Consider the following 13,937-nt stretch of genomic DNA (forward strand, 5'->3'; position numbering starts at 1 on the left):
CCAACTCTTCGGCTCTCTTACCCAAGGATCCCTCCAGATATTCCGATGTCTGACAGCTGCTCCAATAGACTCTTGCCTGAACATTGCAAGAGGTGTCCCAGTGTTGAACAGGAAAAAATGGACAGTGAGCGTCCCCTATCCGCTAAGAGAAAGCTGTCATAGCAATGTCATATATTATTATCTCCCTGGATGTGCTCTGAGTTCACCCATAAATAGGGAGAAAGAGTTTGAAGAGTTCTCAGATAAGGTCACATGCAGCAGAGGTTCTGGGCGAGGACTGGGGCAGAAGTGACTCCTCAGAGTTCAGTCCAGGCCCAGAGAACATGGTTAGCAGAGAGGTGGGAGGTGACCAAGGGAATGGGCAGGCATAGCTTTGTTTTGGGTCTTGGATGAAGAACAAGAGAGTGAACTAGAATGCTCCCCAGCGGAAGCAGCAGGTCAGAGGAGTTTTTCCACGTTAAGGGGGAGTGATCTTTGCGTGAAACCAGAGGTGATGAAACACAGGCATAGATTTATCTTGTAATGATTAATGTTCGGAGGGCGCACTGCCTTCCAATGACATGCCATTTTGCTTAAGTGCCTTGATCAAAAGATAAACGAAACAAATATAGGAGGCACAGCCCCACCAGAAAGTCAGTTGCTTCTGGTTTGTGCGGAGATGGCCCTGGGACTGCAGCTTCGGCGGCAGGTGCTGGCTGGACTCCTGCTCTGTCTGTGCGCCGGGCGATGGGCCGAGGCTGGGAAGGTGCTGGTGGTCCCCATGGAGGGCAGCCACTGGCTCAGCATGCGGGAGGCCGTGCGGGAGCTCCACGCCAGAGGTCACCAGGCAGTGGTCCTGATCCCGGAGGTCAATGTTCACATCAAGGCAGAGGACTTTTTCATCAAGAAAACCTACGCCATTCCGTACACCCAAGATGATTTTGATTACTTCCTGATGGGCAGTTTTGATATGTTTTTTGAAAGAATACATTTTCTAACACTGTTTTGGAAAACTATGACAGCTACGAAAAATCTGTCTTTGGCCTTTGAAAGGTCTTGTGAGGCACTGTTGTATAACAAGGACCTGATCAGAGACCTGAATGCCAGTTCCTTTGATGTGGTTTTAACGGACCCTATTTACCCCTGCGGGGCAGTGCTGGCTAAGTACCTGTCCATTCCTGCTGTGTTTTTCTTGCGTTTCCTTCCCTGTGACTTAGATTTTGAGGGCACAGCATGCCCAAACCCTTTCTCTTATGTTCCTAAGTTGTTAACAAGGAATTCAGACCACATGACATTCTTCCAAAGGGTCAAGAACTTGCTCTACCCTCTGAGCCTGAAGTACCTTTGCCATTTTTCTTTCATTCCTTATGCACGTATGGCCTCTGAGCTTCTTCAGAGAGACGTGTCGCTGGGGGAGATTCTTGGCTCTGCATCCCTGTGGCTGTTTAGAGCAGATTTTGTGATGGAGTATCCACGGCCGATCATGCCCAACATGGTGTTCATTGGGGGTTTCAACTGTGGTAACAGGAAACCATTATCTCAGGTCGGTATTGCTGCTCTTGTTCAATCAGTGTTCCAAGTGGAACACATTATTTTCAATGAAAAAATTTAAAAAAATTTTATGCCACGTTTCATATCTTATGGGATCCTAGTTCACCCACCGGAGATTTAACCCAAGCCCTTGGCAGTAAACGCTTGGAGTCCTAACCACTGGACAACCAGGGAATTCCCAAGTGAAATATATTTTTAGTAAACAACTTACTTCCAGATTCTTTCTTATCTACTGATCTTTCTAAAGAGTCTAACTTCAAATTCCTTCTGGCAGTCTTTGGTGACATAAGTTGTTAAAATGCCTCCAGTAGTGTAGTAAAAGTTTGTGATGGTCTTTGAGAGGGCTTCCCTGTTAGTTCAGCTGGTAAAGAACCCACCTGTAATGCAGGAGACTCCAGTTTGATTCCTGGGTCAGGAAGATCTGATGGAGAAGGGATAGGCTACCCGCTCCAGTATTCTGGGGCTTCCCTGGTGGATCAGATGGTAAAGAATCTGCCTGCAATGAGGGAGACTTGGGTTTGATCCCTGGATTGGGAATACCCTCTGGAGAAGGGAACGGCTCCCCACTTCAGTATTCTGGCCTGGAGATGTCCATGGAGAGGCTACAGGCTACAGTCCTGACAGGTGACAGTCCATGGGGTGCAAAGAGTTGGACATGACTGAGCTAATTTCACTTTCCTTTCACTTTGAGAGGAATGAGAGGCAGAGATTATGTTCAGTAACAGGTTGACAAGAAATGGTGTGATTCAACCATGACTGTCCCCTGTAAAGGTACTGTTGTAACTGTTGTGCAACTTTCTTCAGCTTAGTAGGAGCAGAGAACTTGAGCTGTGAATCCATCCATCAGGGATTTTACATTGAGGTGTTCAAATGAAGGATGAGAGAACTGGCAAATGTATTTATTGACCTGATAATTCTTAGTGGTTTTGTCTTGGAAGAGGTTGAGGTGTGATCACAAGAAACCTAACACCCAGAGGTAACAAGTTTCAGAGAGGTCAAATAAATTAAGTGGAAATGAAATAATTCTGGACAGAGAAGTTGGGCTCTCTGTGATCAGAGAAAGGAATAAGAGATCCAGCTTTTCCAAGATGGGCCTGTGCTGACCAGAAGTCTTCTGACCAGGATCTGGTGTCTGGAGGGAAATGTGGGGTTGTACAAAGCTAGATTGGGCTTTTCTAGTGGCTTAGCTGGTAAAGAATCCGCCTGCAATGTGGGAGACCTGGGTTTGATCCCAAGGTTGGGAAGATCTGTGGGAGAAGGGAAAGGCTCCCCACTCCAGTTTTCTGGCCTGGGGAATTCCATGGACTGAGAAAAGAAGAGGAGCTAAAGGCAAAGGAGAAAAGGAAAAATATATCCATCTGAATGCTGAGTTTCAAAGAGAAGCAAGGAGAGATAAGAAAGCCTTCCACAGTGATCAATGCAAAGAAATAGAGGAAAAGAATAGAATGGGAAAGACTAAAGATCTCTTCAAGAAAATTAGAGATACCAAGGGAACATTTCATGCAAAGATGGGTTCAATAAGGGACAGAAATGGTATGGACCTAACAGAAGCAGAAGATATTAAGAACAGGTGGCAAGAATACACAGAAGAACTATACAAAAAAGATCTTAATCACCCAGATAACCACGATGGTGTAATCACTCACCTAGAGCCAGACATCCTGGAATTCAAAGTCAAGTGGGCCTTAGGAAGCAACACTACGAAAAAAGCTAGAGGACATGATGGATTTCCAGTTGAGCTATTTCAAATCCTAAAAGACGATGCTGGGAAAGTGTTGCACTCAATATGCCAGCAAATTTGGAAAACTCTGCAGTGGCCATAGGACAGGAAACGATCAGTTTTCATTCCAATCCCAAAGAAAGGCAATGCCAAAGAATGTTCAAACGACCGTACCAATTGCACTCATCTCACACGCTAGCAAAGTAATGCTCAATATTCTGCAAGCAAGGCTTCAATAGTACAAGAACCATGAACTTCCACATGTTCAAGCTAGATTTAGAAAAAGCAGAGGAACCAGAGATCCAATTGCCAACACCTGTTGGATCATTGAAAAAGCAAGAGAGTTCCAGAAAAACATCTACTTCTGCTTTATTGACTACACCAAAGACTTTGACTGTGTAAATCACAACAAACTATGGAAAATTCTTCAAGAGATGGGAATACCAGACCACCTGACCTGCCTCTTGAGAAACCTGTATACAGGTCAGGAAACAACAGTTAGAACTAGACATGGAACAACTGATTGTTTCCAAACAGGGAAAGGAGTAAATCAAGGCTGTATATTGTCACCCTGCTCATTTAACTTAGGTGCAGAGTACATCACGAAAAATGCTGGGCTGGATGAAGCACAAGCTAGAATCAAGATTGCTGGGAGAAATATCAATTACCTCAGATATGCATATGATACCACCCTTGTGAAAGAAAACAAAGAGGAACTGAAGAGCCTCTTGATGAAAGTGAAAGAGGAGAGTGAAAAAGTTGGCTTAAAACTCAACATTCAAAAAACTAAAATAATGGCATCTAGCCCCATAACTTCATGGCAAATGGATGGGGAAACAATGGAAACAGTGAGATACTTTATTTTTTGGGGCTCCAAAATCACTGCAGAGGGTGACTGCAGCCATGAAATTAAGACACTTGCTTCTTGGAAGAAAAGCTATGATCAACCTAGACAGCATGTTAAAAAACAGAGACAACTTACTTTGCCAACAAAGGTCCGTCTAGTCAAAACTTTGGTATTTGGAGTAGTCTTGTATGGATTGGAGAGTTGTACCATAAAGAAAGCTGAGCACTGAAGAATTGATGTTTCTCAACTGTGGTGTTGGAGAAGACTCTTGAGAGTCCCTTGGAATGCAAGGAGATCAAACCAGTCAATCCTAAAGAAAACCAGTCCTGAATATTCATTGGGAGGACTGATGCTGAAGCTGAAACTCCAATATTTTGGCCACCTGATACAAAGAGCTGACTCATTTGAAAAGACCCTGATGCTGGGCAAGATTGAAGGCAGGAGGAGAAGGGGGCGACAGAGGATGAGACAGTTGGATGGCATCACCGACTCAATGGATGTGAGTTTGAGTAAACTCAGGAAGTTGGTGATGGACAGGGAGGCCTGGCTTGCTGCAGTCCACGGGGTCACAAAGAGTCAGACACAACTGAGCAACTGAACTGATGGATGCACAAGAGGGTGCTCAGTGAGAGAGAGCATTGGGCAGTGCAGGGAGCCCGCCCTTATCATCCCCAGGGTGGATGGGACACGGAGATGTCGTGTCCTGCTTAGCCCATGTGGGCATCAGTCTCTGTAGCAGGGCTACCTCATGGGCCTGAGACACAATCTGTTGCACAGGCCCCATCTGAGAAGGCTCCCACAAACTCAGGAGGCCCTCAGTCTTGAAGAATCTGTCCTTATCAGGACTTAGGTGTGTAAATGACCTTGGAGAAAAATCTGAACACAGAGTATATGGTGTACTAGGGGTCCAGATTCATGTACACCCCAGTTCCTAAATAGAGTAGTGAAAGATTGACACCATCATGAGAGAAATTCAGAGAGCCTTCTCTGAGGCCAGGAGAGGGCTTGCTCCTGTCCTAGGGTGAGCTGACATTGGGGGCTGGCCCTCTCTGACTCTAGTGTTTCATTGCTAAGGATTATCTTGCCCACTGATACTTTAGACTACAGTAGCTCTTATTCCATGAGGTAGATACAGAATTGTCCAACAGCCATTCTACTGCAGATGTTTCTATATTTGACATCTGCCCCAATCAAAAGACTGTCCCCCGAACATTGCTGTAGGTGTCCCAGGGTGGACCAGGAGGAAAATTGACAGCCAGTGTCCCCTCCCTACTGAGAGAAAGCTGTCTTAGGAATATCATGTATTTCCCTGGATGTGCTCCAAATGCACCAGTGAATTGAGGTAAAAGAGTTTAAAGAGTTCTCAGATAAGGTCAAAATCAGCAGAGGATCTGGGTGGGGGCTGGGGCACAGGTAACCACTTAGAGTTCAGTCCAGCCCAGCAGAACTTGATTAGCAGAGAGGTCGGAGGTGACCAAGGGATTCTGCCGACACAGCCTTGCTTTGGGTCTTGGATGAAGAGTGAGTGAGTGAACTAGAATGCTCCCCAGAGGAAGTAGCAGAGTCATAGGAGTTTTTCCAAGATAAGGGGGAGGGATCTTTCCCATAAGGTGTAATCAGAGGTGATGAAACAAAGGCATAGACTTACCTTGTAATGATTAATGTATAGAGGGCACACCGCCATCCAATGACATGTAATTTGCTTAAGTGACTTGATGATAAAATAAAGATAAGGGAACACATATAGGCAGCACAGCCCAACCAGAGAATCAGTAGCTTCTGGTTTGTGCGGAGATGGCCCTGGGACTGCAGCTTCGGCGGCAGGTGCTGGTTGGACTCCTGCTCTGTCTGTGCGCCGGGCGATGGGCCGAGGCTGGGAAGGTGCTGGTGGTCCCCATGGAGGGCAGCCACTGGCTCAGCATGAGGGAGGCTGTGCGGGAGCTCCACGCCAGAGGTCACCAAGTAGTGGTTGCTGCTCCGGAGGTCAATGTGCGCGTCAAGGCAGAGGACTTTTTCATCAAGAAAACCTATGCCATTCCGTACACCCAAGATGATTTTGATTACTTCATGATGGGCCGAGTTAATCTGTTTTTTGAAAGAGTGCATTTTCTAACACTGTTTTGGAAAACGATTGAAGCTGCAAAAAATGCGTCTGTGGTCTTTGCAAGGTCTTGTGAGGCACTGTTGTATAACAAGGACCTGATCAGAGACCTGAATGCCACTTCCTTTGATGTGGTTTTAACGGACCCTATTTACCCCTGCGGGGCAGTGCTGGCTAAGTACCTGTCCATTCCTGCTGTGTTTTTCTTGCGTTTCCTTCCCTGTGACTTAGATGTTGACAGTGCAGTGTGCCCAAACCCTCTCTCTTATGTTCCTAAGCTGTTAACGTTGAATTCAGACCACATGACATTCTTCCAGAGGGTCAAGAACATGCTCTATCCTCTGAGCCTGAAGTACCTTTGCCATTTTTCTTTCACTCCTTATGCACATATGGCCTCTGAACTTCTTCAGAGAGACGTGTCGCTGGGGGAGATTTTCAGCTCTGCACATTTGTGGCTGTTCAGAGGAGACTTTGTGATGGACTACCCTCGGCCAGTCATGCCCAACATGGTGTTCATTGGGGGTATCAACTGTGGTAACAAGAAACCATTATCTCAGGTCTGTACTGTTGCTTTTATTCAATCAGTGTTTCAAGTGGAACATATTATTTTTAATGAAAAAAATTAAGAAAAATTTTTATGCCTTGCCACACATCTTGTGGGATTCTAGTTCACCCGCCAGGGATTGAACTCAAGCCCTTGGCAGTGAACACTTGGAATCCAAACCACTGGACCACCAGAGAATTCACAAGTGAAATATATTTTTTAAAAACAACTTACTTCTAGGTTCTTTCTTATCTACTGATGGTTCTAAAGATTTCTAACTTTCAATCTCTTTCTAGCAGTCTTTGGTGAGATAAGTTGTTAAAGTACGTCCAGTAGTGTAGTAAAAGTTTGTAGTAGTCTTTGAGAGGAATGCGAGGCAGAGGCAATGGCAATAATAGGTTGATAAGAAATGGTGTGACTCAACCATGATTGTCCTTTGTAAAGATACTGTTAAAACTGTGTGAAATTTTATCCAGATGAGTAGAAGCAGAGAACTTGAGCTGTGAATCCACCCATCAGGGATTTTTCATTGAGGTGTTCAACTGAAGGGTGAGAGAACTGGCCACTTGCATTTATTGACCTGATAATCCTTAGTGGTTTTGTCTTGGAAGAGATTGAGGTGTGATCACAGGAGAACTGACACCCAAAGGAAACAGAAGTTTCGGAGAGGTCAGATAAATTAAGTGGAAGTGAGACAACGCTGGATAGAGAATTTGGGCTCTCTGTGATCAGAGAAAGGAATAATAGACCCAGCTTTTCAGAGATGGAGCTGTGCTGACCAGAAGTCTTCTGACTAGGTGTTGGTGTCTGCAGAAAAATGTGGTGTCATACAGTGTTGGATTGCATGTCATGTAGATCTTTAACTTGGGACACTGGGGTCATCAAAGGCTAGTGGTGGGGGCTGGAGAGTTGGTAAAACAACCTAAGGGCCCAGTGAAGGTGGCGACAGTGATACTGAGAACTGAGTCTCAAAGAGGAAACATTCTGACCACATCATCAAACCTACCCCAGCCCAGTCTGCCCTATCCCAAGTTTCCATTGTGGGAATTTCTGCTTTCCTCATCGTTTCAGAGTCTTCTTATGTTAACCCTGATTATTTGGGTTTAATTGAAATAAGACTCTTGGGGGCAGTTGTTTCTTAATCCACCGAGTTAATCATGATTTTGCCCACCTATGTCACATGCAGTGAATTTATATTAACTTTCACGACTTTTGGTCTCTTAATGTTTTGTTTTTTTTTTTTTTTAAATTTTTTGTTGAATCTTTTTATACTAATTGAACTCCATTACAATAATTAGACTGCTGCTATTTTCTATTTCTTCCTGGTTCAGCTTTGGGAGATTGTGCATTTCTGTCCTTGTCTGCTACTTGTTCATTTTTTGGATTATCATTGTTCACAATAAGATCTTATGATCCCTTACATTTTTGTGGTGTTGGTTGTGCCTTCTCTGTTTCATTTCTGATTTGATTTACTTTGACCGTCTCTCTTTTTCTCTTGATGAATCTGGATGAAGGTTCAGAAAATTGAAGGTGTATCAATTTTCTTTATTTTTTCAAAGAAATAGTTCTTCATTTCATTTAGCTTTTATATTTCAGGTCTTATCTGTATTCTTTTCTGTATACTGTCTTGGATTTCATATATTCTTTTATTTACTTTTGGTATAAGGTTAGGTTATTTATTTGCAATTTCTCTTATTTCTGGATATACACTTGTATTGCTATAAACCTCCTTCTTAGAACTGCATTTGTTGTTTCCCACAAATTTTGGATTATTGAGTTTTCATTTTCATTTGTTTCCAAGTATTTTTAATTTCTTCAGTGACCCGTTGGTTGGTTGTTGTACATTGGTTAGCCTCCATGTGTTTGTGGTTTTGCAGTTTTTTCTTTGTAGTTGAATTTTGGTTTCATAACATCATGGTTGGAAAATGTGCTTGATATGATCTCAGTCTTCTTAAATTTGCTGAGACTTGTTTTGTGGCCTTACATGTGATCTATCCTGGGGAACATTCCATGTTCCCTTGAAAAGAATGTGTATACTGCTGCTTTTGGATGGAATGGTCTATGTATATCTATTAAATCTAAGTGATCTAATGTGTTGTTTAAGGCCAGTGTTCCCTTACTGATTTTCTATCTAAGTGATGTGTCTATTAATGTATGTGGAATTTTAAAGTATGCTAATATGGTTGTTTGCTGTCTTCTCTTTTTATGTCTATTAATACTTGCTTTTTGTGTTCCAGTGCTCCTGTGTTGTGGCCGTATCTGTCTCTCTCTATATATCTAAAGGTGACACACTGGCTCCTGGGTCCTGGAGTGTCTTGCTATAAGGCCTGGGGGCTGGACCTGGTGTCAGCATGTTGGAGGGTGGACTGTGGCCCAGAGATGCCTGGGCTAGTGCTAGTGCACGAGTAGGTGATTCCACATCCTGGGCCCTCTGGAGGACAGGGCCAGGTCCTGGGACTTCTGGTGGGTGAGTCCATGTCCCAGGTAGCTGGGACCTCAGCAAGTCCTAAGACAGTTGTCCTGTTAGTGAATCAGTTTGTGTCTCCACTCAACTATCTCCTATACTTGAGGCAACATAGTACTGGTGTTGACAGGCTGATGGGTGGGGCTGGGTCCTAAGGCTAATATGCCATAGGTACGATTCAAAAGTGGCACTTGCCAGTGCAGTGTTTTGGGGTAAAATGTAGCTCCCCCAAAAGGCTACTGTCAGTATCTATATCCCCAGGATGATTTCTATTTGCCTTCTGCCTCTCTGGGATGCTCTTCTAAATCAGCAGGTGGGTCTGATCCAGGCCCCTTTCAGAATATTGTTTATTCCCTGGGTCCTAGAGTGTGTGAGATTTTGTGTGCACCCTTTGAAAGTGAAGTCTCTATATCCTATAGTTCCTTGGCTCTCCTGAAAGTAAAAGTGAGTCCCACTGGCCTTCCAAGCCCAGTGTTCTGGGAGTGCTTCATCCTGGTTCTGGTCCCCAAGCTGGGAGGCTCAGTGTGGGTTCATAGGCTTCACTCCTTAGGGAGAGCCTCAGCAGTTATAATTATCCTCTATATGTGGATTATCTGCCCAGGTGTATTGGTCTTGATTATACTGTGCCTCCTCCACTCCCACACATCATGTTGTGGTTTCTTATTTATATATTGTGTTGTATAAGACCTTTTCTGCTAGCCTTCAGATCTTTCTCATCAAAATTTGCTCTATTAATTGTAATATTGGTGTGTCTATGGGAGGAAGTGAGTTCAAGGTCTTCCCAGTCTGATATCTTAAGACACATTCTTCAATAAAATTATTAATGAGAGATTTTACATTAAAAAATTTCATAGTAACCTCTCAAAATTAATGTCTTTTATACATACAGCACATATCACTTTGGACTATCCACATTTCAAGTGCTCGATAGTCAAGTGAAGTTAGTGGCTACTATGTCAGACAGCCTATGATCAACATCTGTAAATGTTCCATCCCTTGGAGGGAAGATCCCTTGGAGGAGGCCAAAGCAACTCACTCCAGTATTCTTGCCTGAAGAATCCCATGGACAGAGGAGCCTGGCAGGCTACAGTCCATGTGCAAAGAGTCGGGCACAAGTGAAGTGACTTAGCACATGCACACACACACACACACACACACACACACACACACACACACAGATGTTTCATAGATAAGCCCATAGATGTACATTTTCAATTTTTTTTAATTAAAGAAAGCTCAATGTGCCCAATTCTGAAAATGATATCTTAAAATATACCCTCATTTAACTGAATTTTGCTCAATTTGCTTTTGGAACTTTTAATAGTTTTTGCTTTAAAGATATAGCTGCTAGATTGTTGCACACAGGTTTATGACTGCTGTCATAATTGTCAGATTTGCTTTTTAACAATGTTAAATTGTGATAAAATACCTCTAACATAAGATTTGCCATGTTAACCATTTTCAAGTGTACAGTTTAGTAGTGTTAATTACAGTCATATTGTTGCACAACCAGTCTCCAGAACTCTTCATCTTGAAAAACTGGAACTGTATACCCCTTAAACAACATCTCTGCAGTTTCCCCCACTCCATAGTCTGTAGTAACCACCATTTTACTTCCTGTCTCTATAAATTTGACTACTCTAGGTACCTCATATTAGTGGAGTCATACAATATTTTCATTTTTGATACTGACATATTTCCATTAGTATCTTGTCCTCTAGGTTCAATCATGTTGTCATATATGTTGTCAGAATTTCCTTCCTTTTTAAGGCCAAATAATATTCCATTGTATAGCTAGACCAAATTTGTTATCTGTTTATCTGCCAATGAAATGGGTTGCTTTCCCTTCTATAGTTGTGCATAATGCTGCTATGAATATGGATGTACAAATACCTTTTTGAGACGTTTTTCAATGTTTTTTTTCTGTGTATACCTAGAAGTGGAATGGATGGATCACTTGGTATTTCTGTTTTTAATTTTTTGAGGAGCTGCCATGCTATTTCCACAGTGGCTATACCCTTTACATTCCCATCAACATTACACAGATGGGGTATGCATTACATTGTACATTACACATTGTATGTTACACTTGTACATTACCTTGATGTACAAGTGCTACACCATTTACATTCCCATCACCATAACATTCCCAGTACATGAGGGTTCTAATTTTTCCACATTTTCTTCAAGATTTGTTTTCTGGTTTTTTTTTTTAATGATCAGTTTCCTAATGGTATAAGGTGATATCTGATTTCCCTAATGATTAATGATATTGAGCATCTTTTCACTGCTCATTAGTCATTTGCACATATTCTCTCCAGAAATGTCTAAGTCTTTTGTCCATTTTTGAATCAGGTCTTTTTGTTGTTGTTGAGTTATAGGAGTTCTCTATATATTCTAGATATATTAATCCCTTATCAGATATATGATTTGTAAATATTTTCTTCCATTCTACGGTTTGCCTTTGTACTCTGTTGATAATATCTTTTAATACATGCACTTAAAAATTTTCAAAGTCCAACCTGTTATTTTCTTTTATTAGCTGTGTTTTGTTGTAATTTTCAAGAAATCTTCACCAAATACAAGATAGTGAAATTTTGTCATATGTCTTTGTCTAAGAGTTTTATAGTGTTTGGTCTTACATTTATGTTTTTGATATATTTTGAGTTCAACTTTTTTATGTCATTTGTAAGTGTCCAAATTCATTGTTTACATTCAGACATCTAGTTTTCCAAGCATCATTTGTTGAAAAGACCTTTGCTATTGAATATTCTTTGCAATTTGCCAAAAATAACTTACCATACATATGAAGTCTATCTCTTTTAACTTGAAATGTTTATTTAAACATTGGATGACACATATGTTTGGTAGTATTGGTCTGATAGGAACTACTCCTATCAGAAGCCAGACATGCTTCTAGGTGAATTGAAAAAATTTTTTTCTTGTAATATTACAAACCCCAGTGACATTGTACTGGGTCTGTCACTACAAGTGTAGCTTAACATGGGGAAAATCAAGAGTGTTAGAGTGTTAAATTTTCCCATGCATGATGTTGCATGCCTGTTCGTTTATTTTATCCTAGTCTAGATTTATATCTCTAAATATAGCAGAGAAAACACCACCACCATTTCCAATCCCCTAAGTGAACTGTGTTTCCTTACTTAGCTTATGGTATCTGTGTTAGAGCTTTCCTTGTGGCTGAGCTGGTAAAGAATCCTCCTGCAATACAGGAGACCTGGGTTCGATCCCTGGTTTGGGAAGATCCCCTGAAGGGAAAAGCTACCCAGTCCAGTATTCTGGCCTAGAGAATTCCATCTATTGTATAGTCCATGGGGTTGCAAAGAGTCAGACACAACTGAGCGACTTTCACTCACTCACTCACTCATCCGTGTTAGGTTGAGTGGCAGACAGAGGGCAGCTAATACAGTGAGGGAAGTCTGAATGTTGATCAGATACTTGCAAACAGGTGTCCACTGCAATCAGAACCAGACGATTAACAGAGGCCCATGAGTTCTTAGCAGAATGAAGGGGAACAGACTCAGCTATGCTGCTTCTGCTACCAGATAGGGTACCACTAGATTCTCTGGTGAGAAGAAACCAAAACAGTAGCTTCTCTTGCTAATGACAAGTGATAGCAACTTCAGCAGCAATAACAAACTTGAAGTCCCACCTTCCCAGCTATCCTCCCTCCTTCTCTCACATGCCTTTCTACCCTGAAGGTAGGACATGAGCAGCCTTGATCCTACACTCTCAAGAAATTCTTCATGGCTGTTTATAGAAGTTAACGGGGGACAGAAATGATAGGATTACCCAGGTAATAGAGGACTGAAACTGAGCATTGTGGAAAACATACCATTAAGTTGCTGGGACAGAATGAAGATACAGAAAAAGAGAGCATAGATGTTGATGTGGGAGATCCTGGAACCTAGACTCAAGGCCTCCAAGGATGGTTAAGGCAAACATCCCCGGCACAGGGGCAGCCTGTGTGATTCAGGAGGCATATTAGTGTGCATGCATTTTCTCAGTGGTGAAATGTGTTATCAACATGGATCCCGAATGGGGGAAAACTTTCTTCCAAAGGAAAGTGTCAGCCTGGACAGTCATGTGGCTGAGGGCAGGATGTCACTTTGGCAGAAGACATGGATACAGAAGAGGGTGCTCATTTCAAGGGAGAGCTGGGCAGCCCTGGACACCATACCCTATCATCCCCAGGGTAGATGAGGCACGGAGATGTCACATCCTGCTGAGCACACATGGGCATCTGTCTCTGTAGCAGGGCAGGCCTCATTGGCCCAAGACATAAACAGTTCCATAAACAGTTCCACCTCAAACTGGCCCCACAAATTCTGGAGCACCTCTGATCTGGGGGAATCTGTTCTTATCAGGACTTAGGTCTGTAACTGACCTTGGAGAAAAGTCTGAACATAAACTATTAGTTCAGTTCAGCCACTCAGTCATGTCTGACTCTTTGCGACCCCATGGACTGCAGCATGCCAGGCTTCCCTGTCCATCACCAACTCCCAGAGCTTACTCAAACTCATGTCCATTGTGTCGGCAATGCAATCCAACCATCTCATCCTCTGTCGTCCCCTTCTCCTCCCGCCTTCAATCTTTCCCAGCACCAGGGTCTTTTCCAATGAGTCAGTTCTTCGCATCAGGTGGCCAAATGTGGTTTTAACGGGCCCTGTTTACCCCAGCGGGGCAGTGCTGGCTAAGTTCGTCTCCATTCCT

At 42.8% G+C, this 13,937-nt stretch overlaps 1 protein-coding gene across 5 annotated transcripts in view; it reads left to right on the forward strand.

The window, feature by feature from the left end:
• The window catches only part of LOC122437277 (UDP-glucuronosyltransferase 1A1-like), a 141,252-nt gene that overhangs the window by 80,885 nt on the left and 46,430 nt on the right, over nt 1-13,937 (forward strand). The window contains exon 1 of one of the 5 annotated variants that reach the window (XM_043462037.1): nt 634-1,522. The exons of 3 other annotated variants lie outside the window; for them this stretch is intronic. In XM_043462037.1, the coding sequence (XP_043317972.1) occupies nt 659-1,522 (864 nt within the window). In that variant the 5' untranslated portion in view covers nt 634-658. Of the gene's footprint in view, nt 1-633; nt 1,523-5,876; nt 6,756-13,937 lie in introns of those variants that run through there. One more of the 5 variants, XM_043462036.1, reaches the window with a different exon arrangement.

Source organism: Cervus canadensis, chromosome 2, assembly GCF_019320065.1.
Source record: "Cervus canadensis isolate Bull #8, Minnesota chromosome 2, ASM1932006v1, whole genome shotgun sequence".
Classification (NCBI taxonomy): Eukaryota; Metazoa; Chordata; class Mammalia; order Artiodactyla; family Cervidae; genus Cervus; species Cervus canadensis.